Source organism: Acromyrmex echinatior, chromosome 11, assembly GCF_024713525.1.
Source record: "Acromyrmex echinatior isolate Ae372 chromosome 11, ASM2471352v2, whole genome shotgun sequence".
NCBI classification, from domain to species: domain Eukaryota; kingdom Metazoa; phylum Arthropoda; class Insecta; order Hymenoptera; family Formicidae; genus Acromyrmex; species Acromyrmex echinatior.
Window position 1 is genome coordinate 7,330,961 of NC_141862.1, and position 20,610 is coordinate 7,351,570.

The window sequence follows — 20,610 nt, forward strand, 5'->3', positions numbered from 1 at the left end:
TCATGTGAAATAAATAACATTCTTTCATTAAAAAACGCTACGAATTAATTCCAACACCTAATATATATATATATATATATATATATACATAATTTTTTCCATCGCTGCCTCAATGTCACGAATAAGAAATTATCTTATTCAACAAATCGAAGTATTCGAATAGTAATGTTTTTTTTTCTATATGAAAGCGTAGCAAAAACTGCTTCAAAGTTTATTCTTGTTTTATATCTAATATAAACTAATGATACAATTTTTGTTGTTAATCCTTTATTAACATACATAATTATTAAATATGAAAAAAATTTTAATTGTTTTACGCTTAATTGTTTCTTTTTTTAAATATATTTTTGTTTATAGTAAAAGGATTATCAGCAATGATGCATATTATTTGTAAGTTTTCTTTCTTTATATCTTTGTTAAATAGTTTTATCGCGGTCAGTTTGTTTGTCCGCAGAAACTTGTACATTGATACATGTATGTCGATGTATATCATGTATATATCGCATATATACATATGTATAAATACATTCTGTATTTTATACAGGCTCGATGTAAGAACGATAAAATTATATCGATAAATTATTTTTCTAACAAGCGTTTTCCTCTGATTTAAATTGACAAGATTACAATTGACAAGATAAATAAATATATATGCATTCAATTAATCCTAAACAGTATAAAACATCTTACAACAATACATATCGGTATAATAAATTTGTATCGTCACAATAAAATTTTCGTAATGATTTCATAAATATATTATACATATATTGATACAACACAATAAAAAGATAGAAAGAGAAGAAGAAGAAATTAATATTTAGAAATAAATTTTTACCTGCAGATTTTGATAATTTTTATAAAATTATAATTTTCTTACTGTTTTATTTATAAAGTACACGTCAGATTTATACAGTTTAGGATTAAAGAAATAAAGCTAACAAGAAATTATACGCGTGAGCATACAAATGTAAATTAATTAAAATGATGAATATTTCTAATCATTGATTATAAGAATGCTAATTTCTAGTACAATAAAAATTTATTTATTCAGGATATTAATTTCTCATAGTATTAAATATAAAGCACATTTCAATATAATATTATCTGAACAGTATTAGCAATGATAAAATGCAATAACAATAATCTTAGAGTGTTTCTGTTTAATGCTGATAGTTGATGGGAGGGATTTTAATAATTTCAAAATACTGAGCATTTAATGAATTAAGTAATTGATTACAGAATCTATACAACTATATGCATACGCACAATTTAGTCATGTAAGTGGAGAGAAAACGGAATTATGACGATAAATTAATTATTTACAACGATGTCGTACAATCGTAAGTTTTATTTGTAAAAAAGATATCACTTAAAGAAATGATCGCAATAAAATTATTCACTTGCTGTCATCAAAATTCCTTGACAAGCATAGTTAATATAGACTAAAAACTTATACACGATAAAATAAATACGCGATATTTTTAGCAGAATAAAAACAAGCTTAGCAATTATATATTTCGGATTTTTAAGCACATTTTTCAAAAGGGTACTAATTAATCTTTGTTTTAAGAACGGCGAAGTATTCGTTGTATTAACAAGGAATACCACATATTAAGCAACTGTGGTAGAGGTACTAAAGTTTATCGATGTACACAATAAATCTTTTACTCTCTCTCTCTCTCTCTCTCTTTCTCTCTATCATCATTCAAAATTGGTATCCTTTCTTACGTTCCTCTGTGATCACGGAAAAGCTACACTGTCTCCAATTTATTTTACGAGAGACTGTATAAATTAAGAATATCGGGCATGCAATTCTAAGGTAGATCAGCCTTTTGTTTGCTTTCCATCGTTTTGGAAACTTTGGCCCCAATTGAAACACAATGCAAGAATATCTAATTTGATCGTCAAATAGAATTATAGCTCGTTACAGAGCTTTGCCTTTGATATCTCTGTAAACTGCCCGATTTCGTAAATCGCAGGCTCTATCTCAGTCTCTGCAAGTATCTGTTGCAACCATTGCTTTATCTGTACAGGATGTTCATCGTTTTTCTCTCGTTCCTTTGGAGATCTAATTATTTCGGAATCATCGTGATCTAAGACTTCTTCTTTATCAAATTCTTGCAAATTAGTTTCAGTCGCTCCGTTTGTCAATTTATCTAGCTCAGAAGATTCTGTAGTCATACAAGACATTCCGAAGGACTGTACATTCTGCGAGTATGATTTGTCAAAAGCGTGCAGTCCGTCCAAGGATACGTGTGTCAGGCCAAGTTTGCGTTTTATAATTAAAAGTGGTGAGCACCTTGATATGGATAAGGTATCTTTAAAAATTTTTAATGCATTGGCCTTTATGTTATGCGAATCTCGCAGCTCATTATTAGTAAAGAGTGTGGAAGGCAGACTTGAAATACGCACAGTTCTGTAGTCAGATATAAAATCTTTGCAACGTGGAAGGCTCAGATGATCTCTGGTTTTTTGATCTGATGATTTGGTGATTGATTTATCAAAACTGACATGATCCTTATTAGCATCTTGATAATCTGCAACTTTATATGGCTCCACATCCTTTACTGTAATACTATTTGATCCATGCGTCTCGATATTACCAAACTGGCGTATCCGTTCCTCTAACTCGTTCTTATCGTTCAGGACAACTACTGACGATGGTAAGAAATTTAATGAAGTCTCTATTAGAGAAAGTTGCTGCCTGTGAATAGCTTCGGCTTGTCGGAGCAGTTGCTTCTCTCTAGATCGCAGAAGTTTCGTTAGACCTTCAAAACAGTTTCTGATTTCTGCCTCAACCTGCAAATTATATTTTTCTTTCATAATTTTATGATTATATATAAAAATGAAAAACAGTTTACAACGATTATTTTAAGATATCGATATTCTATTTTGAAACATTCTATGTATCATATTAACTATTAAATAAAAATTTATTTTATATTCTTTCACAGCATCTTTTATTACCATTTACAAATAATGATTTTATAAACTGTACATTGCAATATATTAAATTTACTTTTGTACACAAAAATTAATTCAAATCTATTTCTAACTCTATGTCTGCAATTTGAGTTTTTTTTCACATAAATAAAATTTCACTCCCACAGCCTCATTTTTGCTAAAATTACAACTTTTATTAAATAAAGATTTTAACATTTAAATTAAAAAATTAATAGAAAAACCTTGAATTTTTTTTTAGTCTAAAACAGTAAAAAATTTGGGCTGTAAAAAAACTTGGACAAAAAAAAACTCAGATTATAGATGGAGGGAGTAAAAATATAATTGCAGAGGATAGTTAAAGATTTCCACAGTGGATTGAAATCAAGGGGAATGGAGAATAATTTCCATGGACTCCCATCTTGTCTCTAAGTACAGAGACTTCAATTTAAAAATATACATTACTTCGTATGTTTTGCCTTAAATGCCATGTACAGTGACACCTTTTATCACAAAATTATACCGTTTATTACTTTTTTTGTAAAGTAGTAAACAAAAAAAAAACACAGAAAACATACAAGCTACGGTGCAGCGAAAAATACGCTACGGGATCTAGTAGATTTGCATAAATGTAGGGAGATGCAGGTGAATTATCATACCTGAGCGGATTTCTCGTCCAACAGTCTGCGTTTGTCCGCGATCAATTTTATTCTCGACTGATTGTCCTCGCTATCGTCCACCTGATTCTGCTTGCCTGTCATGTTGGCTCTCCACGCGGATTCAATAACATAAATGCAAGCTCGACGGTCGACGCTCCATAGCCATTGCAATAATATAATGCAATTTAATCGCGATATACCAATGTCGCTACTTTACCGACGGCGGGCCCTCGCGGATGAATTCGGTACTAAAACGACACTAAGCGGCGCTCGTCGCCGATCGATAGATGTCGCCGCTTGTGCGATCGGGCGTGGATGTCCGAGAAGCGAGGGTGGGGGAGAGGGATGCATATGGTGCGAAAAACGCTACAAGACGACGGGCGGGCAGTTTCGCGCGGCATAGCGCGGCTTTGCTTCGTAGTGTGTGCAGGTATGATCGAGTACAAGTACGGCGATATTGGCGCATCTTAAAACATACACATACACAAACAAATACACGCATACATAAATTTATATATAAAGAAAGAAAGATACAGAGCGGAATAGATCTCGCTCGTGTGTCCTCGGAAGAAACGAGGAAGCGATTGTAGAGAGAGAGAGAGAGAGAGAGAGAGATTGTGAATCACACACCATCACACACGACCGAACGTGTCGGCGACATTAGGACGAAACTGGCGAGAGTACTATCTCTCTCTTTCACATTTGTTTATCTATCGATTTCACTTGTGTATCACAAAGGCGCCGGTGCTACCAGACTCCCGGTGGCTCTTGCTCCAATAGGAAGTGGCCTTGCCCACGTCGAATACGCCGGCTCGCGGTGCGACCAAGATTCCCTTTTTTTTTTGACAGTTCCGAGCTTCGAAGGTCCGAGGCCCAAAGACGACGGCGACGCGGCACCTCGAACATTTCCTCGCTCTAGACAACTTTGGAAAATTGGCGAAAGGTGTAACGCCAGTTTAGGTACGTACGCCTACCTTGCTTATGGTGCGTATGTGTGTGTGTGTGTGTGTGTGTGTATGGTATGTGCATGTGTGTGTATTGGCGTGCGCGCACAGCACACCGTCCGCAGGTACGGCGCCCATGCAGATATAAGTGTGTAGGTTGAATGAAACGAATTTGGCACCTCTCTTCGTGCAACGCACCCGCACGCGCGCGTGGATCGGAAATCATTCAGAAAGCGCACTCGAGACGACACGACCTGGATATGGAAGGTTGCACTAATACCTCGCGCACATCTTGTCGCGTCTGTATGTGTTTAGTGGTATTTAGGATCCGAACAGACGAAACTCCTCCTTGCCAAACGTTTTCTCGCGCGTGTTTCCTCGCATTCTTCAACGGAACCCGTTATTTCCGTGTGAACAAACTCCTCTCGTTGATTTATTAATTCATTAATGTTACATATATTTTATACCATGCCTGCATCTCAAACCAGTATTTCTATACTTATATTTAAGGTCGTTTGAAGTATGGGTCTGAAGTTTGTACGAAGCAATGCTCGCAGAGCTTTGCATTAGCATCTTCAAGTATTTACTTGAGGCTCTTAAAGAACCGGCTATAAATATCGGATTTTATGGTAGAATCATCTTTCGAGCGGAGTTACGTTATAATTTCGACACCAGCGTTGCAAAATCAGTTGAGAGGAGTAAGGTGACGTTTGCAAAAAGATTGTTATTTGTTTTTTTGTGTACGTTTAATTTGAATTTTGAAAATCATTCGATGCTTGGACACGTTTAACATTCAAATCGTTGAAAAAATATTCGCTACAATAGATAATGTCATTAGTATCATTGCCAATTTGTTCTTTTCGAAGAAATGCTTGTTAGGCACGCTTGACATTCTAATCTTAATCATTAAAACAAATATCGCTGGTATAATAGATGATGTTACATAGATTATATACATAATATATATAGATTATATACATTAGTTTTAATTCACGGAATTCTACTTCAATGTCAATTAAAGAAGCATTTTCTACGTTTATTTGTGCGGCAGGAATTTTAATGTGGTTGTATTTGCATTTTTTATTCAAGTTTTTCTAGTTTAGTCAAGAATCAAACTTTGATCCTTTTAATATAAGGAGAACCGGTAGTAGTGTGGTTTGAGAACGATAAAGTTGTTTTTTTTTTTTTTTTAAATTATCCCTGACGTAAATTTATTTTATGTGACTTGATTGATCTCATTTCAACATAATTTCAGCGAATTTGTCTGCATAACAATTGCGTCAATAATCCGATGCTTTTTCAATATTGCTCAATGATTTCATTCTTCCGTGACGTGAAGACAAATCATGTACATAACAAATAACATATGCGAAATCGGAATTTTGCATAAACAGAATTTTTCAAACGTGTCGTGACAATGTAACGAAATTCTCCCATCGATTCCATCATCGCGTGAGATCGAGAGTCGAACTCGGATTGGCGCGCTCGTCTCACGCGTGCGCGACGCGGCTGCGCGACCAGAACATTATAGGATCGCAAGTTGCGCTTTTTTCGAGTGGTGTGAACTGATATGAACTCAGGGATGGTGTACATAATCAGATCTTATGCCTCGATCTTAAGCTCTAAAAATCCGAAAATTCAGCCAATAAAATACAGATTTCAGGATTGGAGATTTAGGATTGGCAGCTCCATTGGTTGAATTTTAGAATCTTAGGATTAAAACCCGAAGCGTGTTTAAGATTGTCTTGAATGTAAATTCGAAACACTAACTGTACGTTTATACGTTATATTATATTAGATTTTTGTCCGTTTGAGGATGTTCCAGTCGGAATTTCGGAAAACGGAATTTTGGAAAAGTAATAGCGTGGAGATCAACTACTCTTCTGCGCATATGTGTTAAATGTAAGATTGTCGAAATTAAATTTCTATGCGTATAAATATAAATATTTAGATGAGTAATGTTATTTTTGATTTTATTAACTGGACATTTTGTTGAAATTGAGGGTGGATCAAATTCTCAAACGAGAATAAAAATATTTAAAATAAAATTATTTTTTTACATAGTTTCCTGCTACATTATATATTATATTTTTGCTAGCGGGGAGTTTAGCGAATTTCCTCGGATCTCTGAATTCTTAAAAAAAAAAAACAAATAAATGAAAATCGCATTGAGACAAGTCCATACGATTATCATTTGTTTGGACCATTAAAAGAAGAATTGGGAAGATAATACGATTCGTGGCTAATGCCAGTGTAAAGAAATTCTTGTGCAATTAGCTACAGATACAACTTGCTACTTTTTATGAAAACGCCAAACTGCCTATCCGGTGGCAAAAATATATTAATGTAGCAGGGAACTATGTAGAAAAATAATTTGTTTTCTTTATATTTTTATTTTCGTCTAATAAATAATAAAAAAAAATTTTCGCTTATATTTGATCCACCCTCGTATTTCCCATTTGTTACCAAACTTTTTTCAGTATATTTATATAAACGATGTCAGTAGTTAATAACTACTAATATTAATATACTTATTTAATAACTATGGATGTTATTAAACATGATCAATGATGACGTATATATGTGATCATTACGATCATTTCATTAGCTGAATGTAGAATCTAAAGACCGATTATTCATAATCGATTTCTTATGTTTAAAATGTCATGAACCAATCATATTAGTATTTTAAGACATTAGTTAAAACTTGAAATAAGAACAGATTATGAATACCACTTATACATACAGTCCATTCTTTATATTTAAAATCATATAATTTCGAGATATTGTACTATTGTTTTATTGGTTGGATCAATAATCCGATTGAGTATAAGATCAATCTTGAATGTAAAATTGGACTGATAAACCCATCTCCAGTCTTGTATTTGAAATTGTGCTTAAGTACTAATTTGAAGAATGCTGGTCGTAAGATTCCTTCCAGCCAATGAAATAACATTCATATAGTATTTCGAAATTTCGAGATAATAATTAGCTTAATCTGTTAATTAAGATTAATATATATTTAAATTTAAGAGCGAACTATGTACCGAGCGTAGTCCGATCTGTTTGCATTTATCATAAATTTGTATTTTCAAAAAATGTTTGACTCAATAAAATGACTGCACAAAATCTCGAGATCATACTGGAGATAAAAAGACGATAATATCATTTTAAGTAAGATAATAATATTATCTTAATGATATACTTTCACTGATTAGATGGATTCTCAAGATCATCTAACAAAGAAATATAGATGTCCTCTTTCGATTTTGATAAGTTTTTTGTTTTGGATCAAAATAAGAAACGCTTTTTTTTTTAATAACATATTAAAAGTTCAAAATTAGAAGGAATACTTCCGCGTATTTCTTCGAAGATCAGATTTGAAAATGATTTTAAAAGATCAAACTGTAAATGTTATTCATTAGTCCTATTTTATATTTGAGTTTTAAGTCTGATCTTTTTATTTTGTTCAGCTAATGTAATTTTATATATATATATATATGTGTATATAGCGATTTCGAGATCATACTTCAGACAATCTTAAATATAAGATTAGACTGCTCCTTGAGTTTTTCTATAATAAATCATTACCTGAGCTTCAAGTTTAGTGACACACAAAAAAACTTAAGCAATAAAACGTAAGCAATAAGCGAATTGATCAATTATAATAAAGATCCCTCAGCAATAATCAATCCATTGTTGGTTTTTTTACTGCTTACGTTTTTTGTGTGTAACGTGCCGTAAAAATGATAAATCAGTTATTTTCGCAGTTATTTCTAGTGACTGGTAAATTTCTTGGTCATGATCGATTCATCAAATTTAAGTAATAAGTTAATTGACCAATCTCAGTAAAGATCGTAATATAAGCAATAGCCAATCCAATGTTTTCTGTTTACGTTTTACTGTTTAAGTTTTTTTGTATATCATGACCCCTAAGATTTATATAAAGCTTAAATAATGGCTTATTGTAGAACGTTTGTAAATAAGTAGGATTGATATAAAATTTAACCTTTGTGCCAATGAGGCACAACTTTCCTTCTCCTTCAAGATTTCGCAACATTTTAAACATAAAATTTAAAAGTATAAACATTACACACACGTAATGATTTCTCAGAATTTTAAACGCCATTACCTAAGTTATTACATAAGTTATGTTTGAATGCGATTCTCGATACATACGAAAATGTGTTTACATTTTTTTCCCATTGACTTTGAGATTGTTCAATGTAATTTTATAAACAATTTGACCAAGTGATATCTTATCCGTGTCTGTTACAGAATTACCAAGCTATCATTGAGATATCTTGAAACGTAAAGATGAATAAAGTGGATTATATGGAAGTAACTCTCCCGAATTATTCTTACATTTTCAATTTCGAGGAGACGTTCAGTCAGCACGAGACCAAACAATGGATGATGAAGAATTGGACGAATGGTTTTTACTATTGCGGATTATACATGATCCTAATATTCGGCGGACAACACTATATGGCCAGCAGGCCCAGATTCGAACTCAGGGGAATACTGTGTCTTTGGAATACATTATTGGCTTCTTTTTCTATCATCGGCTTTACTAGAACGGCGCCCGAATTAATACACGTTCTCAGGCATCACGGATTGCTCCACAGCATTTGCATACCAAGGTATGTTTTTTCATGTATTAAGTTCCATTAAATCCCCGAATCTTTTCGTAATTGATTAATTTTAGATTTCATTGTCAAAATTTGACATTGTAAGTAGTAATTGATCGATATTTATCATTGATTTCTTTTTCAAAATTGCTTTAGATAATGTTTTAAGGTGCTAATGTAACTCTGATTGTGGCTGGTATTCACACATAGTCGAATATTGTATTCAAAATCATCTTACAGTCTTAAGATGTCGTAAATCAATGACAGATATTAGCATCTTAATGCTTAAGACTGCTTTAAATAAGAATTGACTATATCAGTCTATAATTATTATTTTGAAAGATTCTATTAGCATCTTAATGCAGTCTTTAATACAGTCTTAGCATCTTTAGTACAGTCTTAAGATATAAATCAATCACAGATATTAGCATCTTAATGCTTAAGACTGCTTTAAATAAGAATTGACTATATCAGTCTATAATTATTAGGTGTTGGAATTAATTCGTAGCGTTTTTTAATGAAAGAATGTTATTTATTTCACATGAGCATTAAAAAATACATTAATGAAAGTACTTCCCATCACTTGTAAAACGCTACGAATTAATTCCAACACCTAATACATTTGAAACAATGAAAATTTAAATAACATCAATAAACATGATTTATTTAAGTATATTTGAAATGTATCGAATGTATTGTATTCTAATGACTATTCTACAAAGACTTTTGTTTGTTTAGCATGTTTTTTAGCAGGTTTTTTAGCATGTTTAAAATAAATAATGTTGCATTAATTTCTTTTGAAACGGATATAAAAAATTTTCTAAAAGCTAAGGTCAAGATTTTAAGTCAGAGAGCGTGAATTGATTAACGTTAATGTATTATAAATACATCTCATTTTGAAATCTTCATACATAATGCGAAAAAACATTAATAAATATTTATATAGTATAAATATTTATATAGTATAAATATTTATATAGCATAATAACATAATAAAAACATAATAGTGCCAAATAAATTGAAAGACATAAATGGAAAAGAAAAACAAAAATTAACAAAATGGTCGGGATGCGACCACTCTCAGGTTTCGAAGAAAATTAATGTAATATTAAACATTTTTATCCCAATTTCTTAGAACTGAAGAATTTGTGAAGAATTTCTGAAAGATTTTCAATGTTGGTTTCAAAGAAATTTTTGATGCAAATTTTGATGTAATTTATGTTAAATAATGACGTTAAACACATCACGCAACACAATGATTGCGATTTTAAATTATAAACTTTGTAATTGAGAATCTTCTACAAAAAAGTTCTTAATTTGATTGCAGTTTTATCGAGCAAGATTGCGTGTCGGGCTTCTGGACGTGGTTGTTCGTACTGTCGAAGCTACCCGAGCTCGGCGACACGATCTTCATTGTGCTGCGCAAACAGCCACTGATCTTCCTGCACTGGTATCATCACATTACCGTCTTATTGTACTCCTGGTTTTCCTATTCGGAGCACACCGCATCCGCGCGATGGTATGTCGTGATGAACTACTGCGTCCACTCGATCATGTACAGCTACTACGCTCTGAAGGCGATGCGATACAGGCCACCTAAAGTAATCTCCATGGTGATCACCACACTACAACTTGCCCAGATGGTGGTCGGTTGCTATATCAATATATCTGCCTATCAATACTTGGAGAGCGGCAACGTAGACTGCAACATCTCTCGCATGAATATCCATTTTAGCTTCGCGATGTACTTGAGCTACTTTGTTCTATTCGCGCGTTTCTTCCATAAGACGTACCTGGCTGGAAAGAAGACCGACAAAAAGCACTTTGCCAATAGCGCACCTGGTCACATCGGCTATAACGACAAGCTCAAAGTCAACTAAGGCGTTAATCGGTACACTAAGGCGCTCTTTTTTCTATCTTTCACTCCCTTTCCCTCGCTCTCTTTCTGTTCCCAACTTTCTTTTTTTATTTTCCTCCATTCTTCTTTCACTATTTTTTTCTCACGCCGCTGGTCGACGTAGCCATACATCCAGGATCTATTCATGCTAGAAAATATTAGGTTTAACGGCTTCTAGGATTCACACACGTGTTCAGTGGTACTATCGCTAAACTTAAAGGACTTTTATGGATATGTTTTTTTAACTATAATAATAATAATATGATACATGATTGTTCCCATTTTCTGTTTCTACTTCAAAATGATTTTGTTAAATAATTGTACATTAATTAAATTTATTTATGTTAATATGTATATATTTTTAATTGAATATAACACTGTAATTTCGAATATATACATATATATTTTTTTTTTACATAACTGACTTTTAACATAAGCGTTTTATGTTCGTTTTGTTAATACTAAATAAATACGTTTTTATTTATTTGAGATAATATTTTTTTAAGATGGGAGATATTAGTTTCAGGCCTCCAGAAACATGTAGACTTGCCATTATATTGAAATTTCTCTTCTAAGATATGAAATTCATTAGAACGTCGAAATGTAAAGTTACATATATAGAGCCTAAAGTACACGCTCTAAATTTTTAGAATTTGTAAATATGTCTGTGACAAGAATTTAGATTTATAGAGTTCACATATGGGATTCGTATATCCTAGGAATCATCGAATTTTAAGTTCACAAATCCTAGGCATCGTATTATATTTCTAAAACTCTATTTAGATTCTAGGAGCCGTACGTCCTAAAAATTATAGATCTTGGGTGCGATGTTTCTCAGGATCCTTACATCCTAGGACTCGTAAGATAGTTCTTGTGAATCACAGAATCTGTCAATCCTCGAGCCCATAGATTCTAAGATATATTTAAGACACATATTTCTCAGGATTCATATAAGATCCTAAGATCTATCTTATAGAATTCGTGAAACAATGAATTGATGAAATTTTCGAATCTACAACATTCAGGATTCATATTTCATGCGATCTTTAGATCCTACGGTCTGTCGATCCTTTAGTAGGTTTTTTTAGGATCCTTAGGTCGTAGGATACATAGATTCTAATCAAGGATCCTTAGCCAATTAGTGTCCGCCTATGCGCGGAGGATATCCTAAGGAGGAGGTTCGCTTGGAGGAGAGGATATATATAGCGATTCTCCTCTTTTCATTTTTTTACGTGTAATTAGTAAAGAGCTACTTTCGCATGTACCGGAAACGTGTGCGACCGTTTCTCAAGTCCGACCGGCTGTTGCACAATTGTTATTATGATTTTTTGTTACTATCTATATCTCTTTTGCAATTGAATAAATATATATATATATATATATATATATATATATATGTATATATATATGTGTGTGTGTGTGAGTGTGTGTGTGTGTGTATATATATATACATATATATATATATATACATACATACATACATACTGGGTATTATTTAATAATAATTTATAAGATCAAACACATATGCGTGTAAATAATAATTTTTTATAAATCCTACATGACACCAGATTCTAAATCTTACTTTCCATTATCCTATCTTGAAATCACTTCAACTATATAAATATAAACGCCAAAGATTATATAATTTTCAATGATCTAATCAAATTTCAAAAGAAAAAATTCGAGTTTCAAATGTCATTGTAAGCGTTAACTTACAATCCATAGACCTATTACTTATTAAAAAGAAAATTTCTTATGATATTCTTTGTCATTTCTTTGTCATTCAAATAATAAAGATTTAGCTCGTGAAAGTAAAAATCGCAAAATGTGCACAGTGCATTGCTTGATGAGGTCAAAAAAATTAAGGATATATGAAATTCTTAGTTATATAAATAGTCTATTTTTTAAATCATTTATACTATTTATAGAATAAATTTTATAATATAAAAAACATACTTTAAAGATAAATTTGAATTGCATTAAAACATTCTTGGAAAGATTAAGTAAATAATTATAGATATTAATCAGTGACTAATAAAATTTTCAAAATAAAGTTATTGCAGTGTTTATAAGAAAGATTATGTGAATATCACGTATCATAACAATATTTATATTTTTACATTTAAGAAAAGTATATAAAGGAACTTTTACATTTAGAAAAGTATATAAAGGAACTTCAAAATATTTTACGCGCTTCTTTTTATAAATTAAAATTTCTGCAATTATTATATGGAAACATTTTCTGATCGCTTGTAATTTAATGTTCATTTAATTATATAGTAGACGTAATCGTCAATTAATAAATAGTCAATTAATTGTGAGAAAATATAGTTTAACATCTACCATATGGGTTACAGGTCAGATATTCCACGCTGGCCTTTTCGTTCAAATTGTTTGATATTATGTATCTATAAAAATAAAAATAAATGTGATTATAAAATAATTTCTGATATACGCGCGTGGATAATTATAATATATGATGCAATATTTTGATACATTAGACCTTTATAATAATTTTTGTAGTGTTTTAATTTTAATTATAAAATGTATAAAATATCAAATATATATATATATATATATATATATATATATATATATAAAATAAATACAAATAAAAATACCATGAATAACCGATTCATGTGGCTTGGTAATGATAGTTATATAAAGTTGACACAACAAACATAACTGTAAATAATTGATCACTTACGTAATATTTAATGCAGATATTAAAGTCGATTGTCAATCTTATCGTATCAATTTTAATAATATCCGATAGATAATGACTTCGGAAAAAATTATGCGACTGTTAATTTCCGCTCATAAAACTTAATTAAATATGTAAATTTTTTTTGTATATCATTAACTGTTTATTTATTGTATCGCCTGTTGTGCAATTCTCCTTACTTCAAGATCACCTTTGTACTTTTCATCGCTTTTTGTACAAATATATCAAGTTTCACGTTCTTTTAACGTGATTTATCTTGTGTTGATAGCGTGATCGTATATATCATTTTTGTAAGATGTCATGCTGTAAAACTCACCAAATATTTTACAACAGAGCGTATACTCTATTATTACGTGACTTTACTAAAATAAGCTTATCCGCACATTTATCTCATCAACAGAACGAAGCGAAAGATATGTTATGAATATAATAAATTTTTAATCTTTTTTTCGCTATAAATTATTTCTATTATATACAAAAAACCTGACAAAATATAAATGATATTTCCAATAAAACAATTGTGCGCGCGCACACAAAAGTTATATGGTGTAAACAAAAATTTAGCTTGTATAAATTATTGATTGTTCTACGTCACATTATTCTGTGAAACGAAAAAGAAATAATGTTTAGTAATTTTTATTAGATATATCTAAGTACAATATACCAAATTTTTCATACATTCATTTTCAACAGTTTAATTTACAATTGTATGAAACTTGTTTCATATGACCTTTGCTATTTGCGTTACTATTCATGCATACAGTAAACCCGTGCAGTAAACCCAATCTTACGATCCTCAGTCATACGATCTTGATTAAGCAATTCGAATACTGCTATAAGCGTGTCAACTATGACCAGTACGGTTCCAGAACAAGATATTATGTATACATTTATTCCTGCCAAAATTTATAAAATTATCACATCATTCAGCCTAAATATATGACATTTTTACAATGTAAATTTTGATATAAAAAATTATGATATGAATTTGAACAATCGAGAATAAACCTAATTAAAGAGAAATCCTGCATTCATAAAAGCAGATGTTAGTATTTAAATATTTCTGTGTGAATTTATATACATATTTGATTCGACAAACCGTTGAAATCTTTTTCGGTCTTAAAACGCAATTAACAGGAGTAGAGTAGTAATGTCCCTTACTAAATTAACGAGTAATTTAATAATTTTTAAGCTAATAAACATTTTTTAAAAAATATTAATCATTTAAATGTTAATGAGCACCCTAAATAATTCAATATTTTTATGATAAATCAAAATATTCTCAATCGAAATTTGTATCCGAATTCCGATTGAGATTTATTTTTTGCAATAAATTATTTACAAATTCTCGTCGGTCAAAATTCATAGCATAATTGTGTAGAAAGTTTTGAAAAAAAAACCGCTGTATATTTCAAGCAACTATAACTTCGTTAAAAATAAATAAAATTTAAATTTAAAACAAGATTTTAAAAATTAAAATCTCTACTTTCAGAAGATTATAATTTTTTTAGTGTCTATGAGTTTAATCATTTTTACACATAGAAAACTATGAATGGACAAAATAAAAAAATTTTTAGTTCTGTCATTCAAAAAAATTAATATTTATTTGAATTTTTTGTTAAGTACCTGTTAAACAGTTTAATCTTAATGTTCTAATTATAAGAAGGTGCTCCAAGAAAAGATGAGAATTGACAGATTTGAGAGTTTTTCTTTAACATCATATAAATGTATATTGATCCTCGATATTTCTATTCAAGTATCTTAGACATTTTAAATTTCCAGAGAAATTGAAATATCTAATATTTTAATTGAGTTATGTAACTATACCTCCTTATTTTGTCCCCAATCTTCAGAAATATATGTCAATAGATCTGTCAAACCCTCAAACTCTGTTCTGCTTTGAGGTGGGTCATTCTTAGGTATTTTTGGTAGTAGAGAGCCCATCTTGAATCTAAATTCCTCTGCATTAGTAGCTCCAGAGAGTTTCCAGATTCCATAAAAAAATAAGCCACATCCTGTGACAGCATATAATGTACCCCAGCCAAGGGCTCTTATAGCTAATGAGGCTCCAGTTTCAGGAATTCCTTTTATACCAGAAATTCCATCTCCAAAATGTTTTGGATCTTGCTTTCTGGCTGTCGCCACTGCCGTGGCAAATCCAATGAGAGCAGAAATACTTGCAACAGTGCTTAAAAATACTGTAGCTACAGAAATAACAATAAGACATATTCATTGAAAGAAGTTACATAAATATTAACAAAAAAAGAAACTTGATTATCGATTAAAAATAAAATTATCATTAGATAATAGAACTACAGTGCGACAATTATCAGATAAAAAAGATTAAACTATTAATATCTTAAATAAATCGATTCAACAAAGAATATATATCGTATTGTTTGAAACATCTAAAATCTTTGACCGTTCATTGACGTTCTCTATCATATTTGTGTTTTTAAAATATTAATTTTTGCACATGAAAAGCATCATTCACAATTAAAATATTTTATTTTTCATCTGAATTGATTTCTAAAAATTTTTTGTTTATATTTATCAAATGTATTATGCTGTGCAAAGATTAATGCAATTTAGTAAAACAAAGTTAAGCCGACTAAATCGATTTCATAAACTGAAAAATACTGTAACTTCTTATATATTGATAGTACATGTCAAGTATAGTAAAAACGCATTGTTATAATTTTCTTTTTTTTTTAATTTATTATCGGGTGTTAAATGATAAGAGCTGGAGCATTATCGCACTCGTAAAAGTGAGGTTAGTTTGCAGCAAGCAACTTATACGCAAGCAAATATTCCTTTCTTAAATAAAATGTACCATTAATTTTCTCCTTCAATTTCTCAGACTTCGTTACGGATGTTTTTACAGTGTCATTCGATTTCGCCATCACGTTACACTTACAGAAGAAATTAGTCGTTAGGGTCTACCATTTTTAAAGCCCACTCGTAATCTCGATTGGAGTATTTGGTGGTAACATGAAAAAGATTCTTACATCTTTATTGTCCCTAATTGCTTACAGTCGATAAAGTAGTCGCAAATCATGCTGACATTAGGGGCGCAATTCCGTAACTGTTTTACACGGCACATGCCTACCGACAGTCAATGTCATTGCGCTTTTTCATCATATAAAATTTGATACTATATAAACTTTACAGTACTTTACACGCCTACTGTCAGTAGTTTTGCTTGCATTTTGAAATCAACGCTTCATATTGGCTGTCGCAACAAACTTGCAATCAGTTTGCAACTAATGTAGAACCGGCTTTATAAATTACAATGGGCGAGTTCAAGCTGACATTGCGGCTGGACATGCTTGTGAGTGAATGAGCATGATTGGTTCTTACCAAGTGGATTCAACTGGATCCAACCAATCATGTTTAATTGTTCGGTTAGCAGACCTAGCCGCTACTAGCCGCTTTGCCGACTTGAACTCGCCCATTGATATTAAAATAGTGAGAGGAAGTCGATTATACATTTATATATTAAAATAAAGATTTCCGGATCTTTTTTTTTTTTCAGTTCTTTGTTGAAAGATCGTGAAAGGGAGGTACGTTATTTTTGGGTGAATTGAGTGCGAGTTCTGCGGAATCTACGACGTGGGTACCAGCGGATGCTTGCTCGATAAAAATGGAAGGTAAATCATTGTTACAGTCCACTCCATCCCTCTTCTCGCCAGACTATTTTCAGAAAGAAAAATGTGTAAATCTCTCAATGTACGTTACAGGCGAGGCAAAGCACAATATCGACAAACTCGTCGATGATTTGAAATGTGTTGTAAGACTCGAAGCCTCGCAAGAGGAATGCCCCAATATTGTTCAGATACTGGATTCTGTAGTAAATGTTAGCAAAACGTCAATCGGAGGTATAACTGGATGATTCAACTAAATTAAATGCTGTAATTAGGTGTCACAGTATTATATGGTATGGAATTGTTATCGAATACTAACGGATGGTTTCAGAGACTACCGAATTAGTCATTGATGAAGTCTTCCTAACGCTACTTAGGCACAAATCTAAACAAATCATAGCAAAGACTGCAAAAGCTATTGCAGAGATAGCAAAGACTGATCGAGGGAGAGAGAAATGTACCAGTTTTGAATTGATACGGACCTTGATTGGTTTGCTAAAAGAAGAAGATATAGACATATTGACACAAACTTCCAGAGCTTTAGGAAACATCTGCTATGAGAATGGTTGTTGTAGTAGTTATATTTACATGACAGAAATTTTATTACATATTTATATATAGTTTCGAAATAATGGTTCATAAGATTTCAAAGCTTTGATATTTAAAGGGATATTTATATATTAAGTGTTTATAAATATATGTAAGTTTCATATTAAAAAAAAAGCTAACAAACATTTATGTTACAGAGACTGGTAAAAACCTGGTGACAGAACAGGATGGTTTGAAAGTAATTCTAGCACTACTGAAGAAAGGAATTGCTCTAGGTAATGTTGAAGGTGCGAGCTTCCTGAGAAATGTGGCCGCTGGAGTTTTATTGAATTTTTTGGTGGATCAGGAAATGTTATACAGAAAGGTAAATTTTTTGAAAATATATTTGTACATTGTGATTGAATCAATAGTGATATTGTAAAATAGAAAGCAACAGCAAGCAATAATTTTATTATAAGATATACTTTACCAGGCACTAGAGGAGGATATGGTACCGATTATTTGCAGTATTTTAGAAGAAGATGGAATAAATGGTGATGAATCAGCAGTACAAGTGTTACTCACTCTTGGCATATTGAACGACGTGAATATTATATTTCTCAATGAGAGATTGACAAGAGTTTTGGTTGATATACTGGCCAATGACACTTCCTCTGAGCTATCTGAGATGTGTTTAGAAATCTTACATGGCCAAGCAGAAGATGGTAAAACAGTAATTTTATAATAATTAAAATTAATTAATTAAATTGATTTAAATTAAATTAATTGGAATTATGCTGATTAAATATTTCAGTATAATTAGTCTTAAGTAAATTGGATTTAAATTTAAAATTGAATTAAATTGGAGAGCAATAGCTTAATAACATAATTCCATTAGAAAATGCGAAGTTGTTATTGGCTAAGGCAGGAGTGTGTGAATTGCTCCTGAAACTGTTGGAGAAACATGGTCCACAATGCACCGACGAAGAAACACGGTCGATTCTTAAAGTCGCCTGTAACTTGATTGTTTTGATTTTAACTGGAGGTGAGTTCTAGGGGAAAATTCAAATGCAAGTTTTAATGGCTTTAACAAACATACTTGGTACTTAGATGAAAGCATGAATTTCCTTTACGATGATGGCAAGGGTCCTGTATACAGGAAACTGATAGAATGGCTAGAGAGTGTTGACGAGGATTTGCAGATCACCGCCGTTTTGGCCATGGGCAACGTTGCGCGAACTGACATACATTGCAAGCGCATGGTGGAACAGGGTATTCATCGGAAGCTGTTAAAAATTCTCGAAAGAAATGGCAACAAATCTGGCGATATTAGATGTCAGCACGCCTTACTCAGCGCATTACGCAACCTCGTTATACCTGCAGACAATAAATCGTTAATTCTTGCCGATGGTCTAATCGATGTGCTGTATCCAATGCTGGAGATCCCTACCTATCCTGTCGTTTTCAAATTGTTGGGAACGCTTAGGATAGTCATAGACGGTCAAAGTAAGAGGTCGTAAGCTTTTTTTAAAAATTAAAGCAATATTTATTATATTCAGAATGAATAATATGATAATTAAGACAAAGTTTCTTGTTTTAGAAGAAGCAGCAATTTCTTTAGGGCGAAGAGAGGACTTGATTAAGCGGGTAGTTGAGTGGTGCAGTACTGAGGACCACCCTGGTGTCCAGGGTGAAGCCAACCGATTAATTGCCTGGCTAATAAATAATAGCAGGTTCGTTTTCTATGGCTTAGTGATATGAAGTTCCTAAAAACCTAGTTTTTCAACATTTTATATATAATTTTTAGGGACAAGCAGGTTGCTTTGTCAATTATCAAGTACGGTGCAGTGCAGCATCTAGTAGATATGCTTTTAGCGCAACACACGCTAATGCAAAACGAAGCAATTATGGGTCTTAATTTATTGACTGTAATTTGTCCGACGGAATCTGAAGAGCTATTGATCAAAGCAGATTTTGGACGCAATATGTGCGAATTGTTTGCACGCTCCCGTGAGCTTGACGTACACATCATGTTAAACGCGTTATCGTTATTGAATCGCGCCCTGGAATTAGGTATAAAGATCTATTCAGAATAGAAAGAATTATTTGATCGACCGATAATTTTATATGCCGTCTGTTTTAGACCAATTGAAGGAACATCTTACGAGCTACGGATTAGCCAACGCATGCAAACTGCAATGCCACATAAATGAAAACACCGTCACGGAGTTACAGACTCAAGTTACCAATTCGTGAGCGGCGCTGGGCACCGTCTTGGAAACTAACTAAGGATAATAATGATGATGATGATGATGACAATGACAATGACAATGACAATGACCAATTCCAAAACGCGTTCTTATGCGCTGCCATTCCCTACATTGTTGTATCTTCCATCATTCCAAAGAACCAAGAAATGCAATCTTCAATGACCAAATCGTTCCCAACTTGATCCATAGATTGCTACATATTTTATTTATCGAGAAATATATATTCTATTAATGCTATTGCAATTGATTTTCCTATTGTAAAATCTTCGTGAAAGCGAAAATTGAGCAATTAGTACTTGAGTATTCACTTCACTAGAACACATGTTATATTTTTTCATGGATTGTCCGTAGTGTTATCATTATTAAAAA

General features: G+C 32.0%; 4 protein-coding genes across 8 annotated transcripts; 2 read left to right on the plus strand and 2 right to left on the minus strand.

The window, feature by feature from the left end:
* Positions 1–1,562: 1,562 nt before the first annotated feature.
* Positions 1,563–3,847, minus strand: LOC105145849 (hypothetical protein). The gene is made up of 2 exons (XM_011055699.2): positions 3,603–3,847; positions 1,563–2,802 (listed from the first exon to the last, which is right to left on the minus strand). The coding sequence occupies exons 1-2, from the start codon at positions 3,702–3,704 to the stop codon at positions 1,918–1,920; spliced, it is 987 nt and encodes a 328-aa protein (XP_011054001.1). The 5' UTR covers positions 3,705–3,847; the 3' UTR covers positions 1,563–1,917.
* Positions 3,848–3,933: 86 nt separating this feature from the next.
* LOC105145850 (elongation of very long chain fatty acids protein baldspot) lies at positions 3,934–13,517 on the plus strand. Of its 3 annotated transcripts, none has more exons than XM_011055703.2 (4): positions 3,935–4,032; positions 4,452–4,562; positions 8,825–9,189; positions 10,505–13,517. In XM_011055703.2, exons 3-4 carry the CDS (start codon positions 8,864–8,866, stop codon positions 11,055–11,057), a joined length of 879 nt encoding a protein of 292 aa, XP_011054005.1. In that variant the 5' UTR covers positions 3,935–4,032; positions 4,452–4,562; positions 8,825–8,863; the 3' UTR covers positions 11,058–13,517. The 3 variants fall into 3 exon arrangements, with proteins under 3 accessions (XP_087267154.1, XP_011054005.1, XP_011054004.1); XM_011055702.2 differs by having other exon boundaries at positions 3,953–4,032; positions 4,341–4,562; XM_087411028.1 differs by lacking the exon at positions 4,452–4,562 and having other exon boundaries at positions 3,934–4,032.
* LOC105145847 (transmembrane protein 242) lies at positions 11,134–16,990 on the minus strand. Of its 2 annotated transcripts, none has more exons than XM_011055695.2 (3): positions 16,633–16,990; positions 15,627–16,003; positions 11,134–11,222 (listed from the first exon to the last, which is right to left on the minus strand). In XM_011055695.2, exons 1-3 carry the CDS (start codon positions 16,700–16,702, stop codon positions 11,214–11,216), a joined length of 456 nt encoding a protein of 151 aa, XP_011053997.1. In that variant the 5' UTR covers positions 16,703–16,990; the 3' UTR covers positions 11,134–11,213. The 2 variants fall into 2 exon arrangements, with proteins under 2 accessions (XP_011053997.1, XP_011053998.1); XM_011055696.2 differs by lacking the exon at positions 11,134–11,222 and adding an exon at positions 14,420–14,695 and having other exon boundaries at positions 16,633–16,962.
* Positions 16,991–17,187: 197 nt separating this feature from the next.
* vimar (visceral mesodermal armadillo-repeats) lies at positions 17,188–20,476 on the plus strand. 2 transcript variants are annotated; one of them, XM_011055698.2, is made up of 11 exons: positions 17,188–17,267; positions 17,335–17,449; positions 17,540–17,677; positions 17,775–18,008; positions 18,190–18,356; positions 18,465–18,696; positions 18,870–19,016; positions 19,082–19,477; positions 19,572–19,704; positions 19,779–20,044; positions 20,115–20,476. In XM_011055698.2, exons 2-11 carry the CDS (start codon positions 17,443–17,445, stop codon positions 20,225–20,227), a joined length of 1,833 nt encoding a protein of 610 aa, XP_011054000.1. In that variant the 5' UTR covers positions 17,188–17,267; positions 17,335–17,442; the 3' UTR covers positions 20,228–20,476. The 2 variants fall into 2 exon arrangements, with proteins under 2 accessions (XP_011054000.1, XP_087267145.1); XM_087411019.1 differs by lacking the exons at positions 17,188–17,267; positions 17,335–17,449 and having other exon boundaries at positions 17,527–17,677.
* The last annotated feature ends 134 nt before the right edge of the window (positions 20,477–20,610 follow it).

Excerpts from the sequence above, each read along its gene's own strand:
- LOC105145849 (XM_011055699.2), bottom strand. The coding sequence starts at position 3,704 with ATGACAGGCAAGCAGAATCAGGTGGACGATAGCGAGGACAATCAGTCG. Across the intron at positions 2,803-3,602 it reads TGGACGAGAAATCCGCTCAG|GTTGAGGCAGAAATCAGAAA; the intron begins GTATGATAATTC and ends TATAATTTGCAG.
- LOC105145850 (XM_087411028.1), top strand. The coding sequence starts at position 8,864 with ATGAATAAAGTGGATTATATGGAAGTAACTCTCCCGAATTATTCTTAC. Across the intron at positions 9,190-10,504 it reads CACAGCATTTGCATACCAAG|TTTTATCGAGCAAGATTGCG; the intron begins GTATGTTTTTTC and ends ATTTGATTGCAG.
- LOC105145847 (XM_011055695.2), bottom strand. The coding sequence starts at position 16,702 with ATGGCGAAATCGAATGACACTGTAAAAACATCCGTAACGAAGTCTGAG. Across the intron at positions 16,004-16,632 it reads ATTGAAGGAGAAAATTAATG|CTACAGTATTTTTAAGCACT; the intron begins GTACATTTTATT and ends TTATTTCTGTAG.
- vimar (XM_087411019.1), top strand. The coding sequence starts at position 17,527 with ATGTACGTTACAGGCGAGGCAAAGCACAATATCGACAAACTCGTCGAT. Across the intron at positions 17,678-17,774 it reads TAGCAAAACGTCAATCGGAG|AGACTACCGAATTAGTCATT; the intron begins GTATAACTGGAT and ends GGATGGTTTCAG. Across the intron at positions 20,045-20,114 it reads GAATCGCGCCCTGGAATTAG|ACCAATTGAAGGAACATCTT; the intron begins GTATAAAGATCT and ends CGTCTGTTTTAG.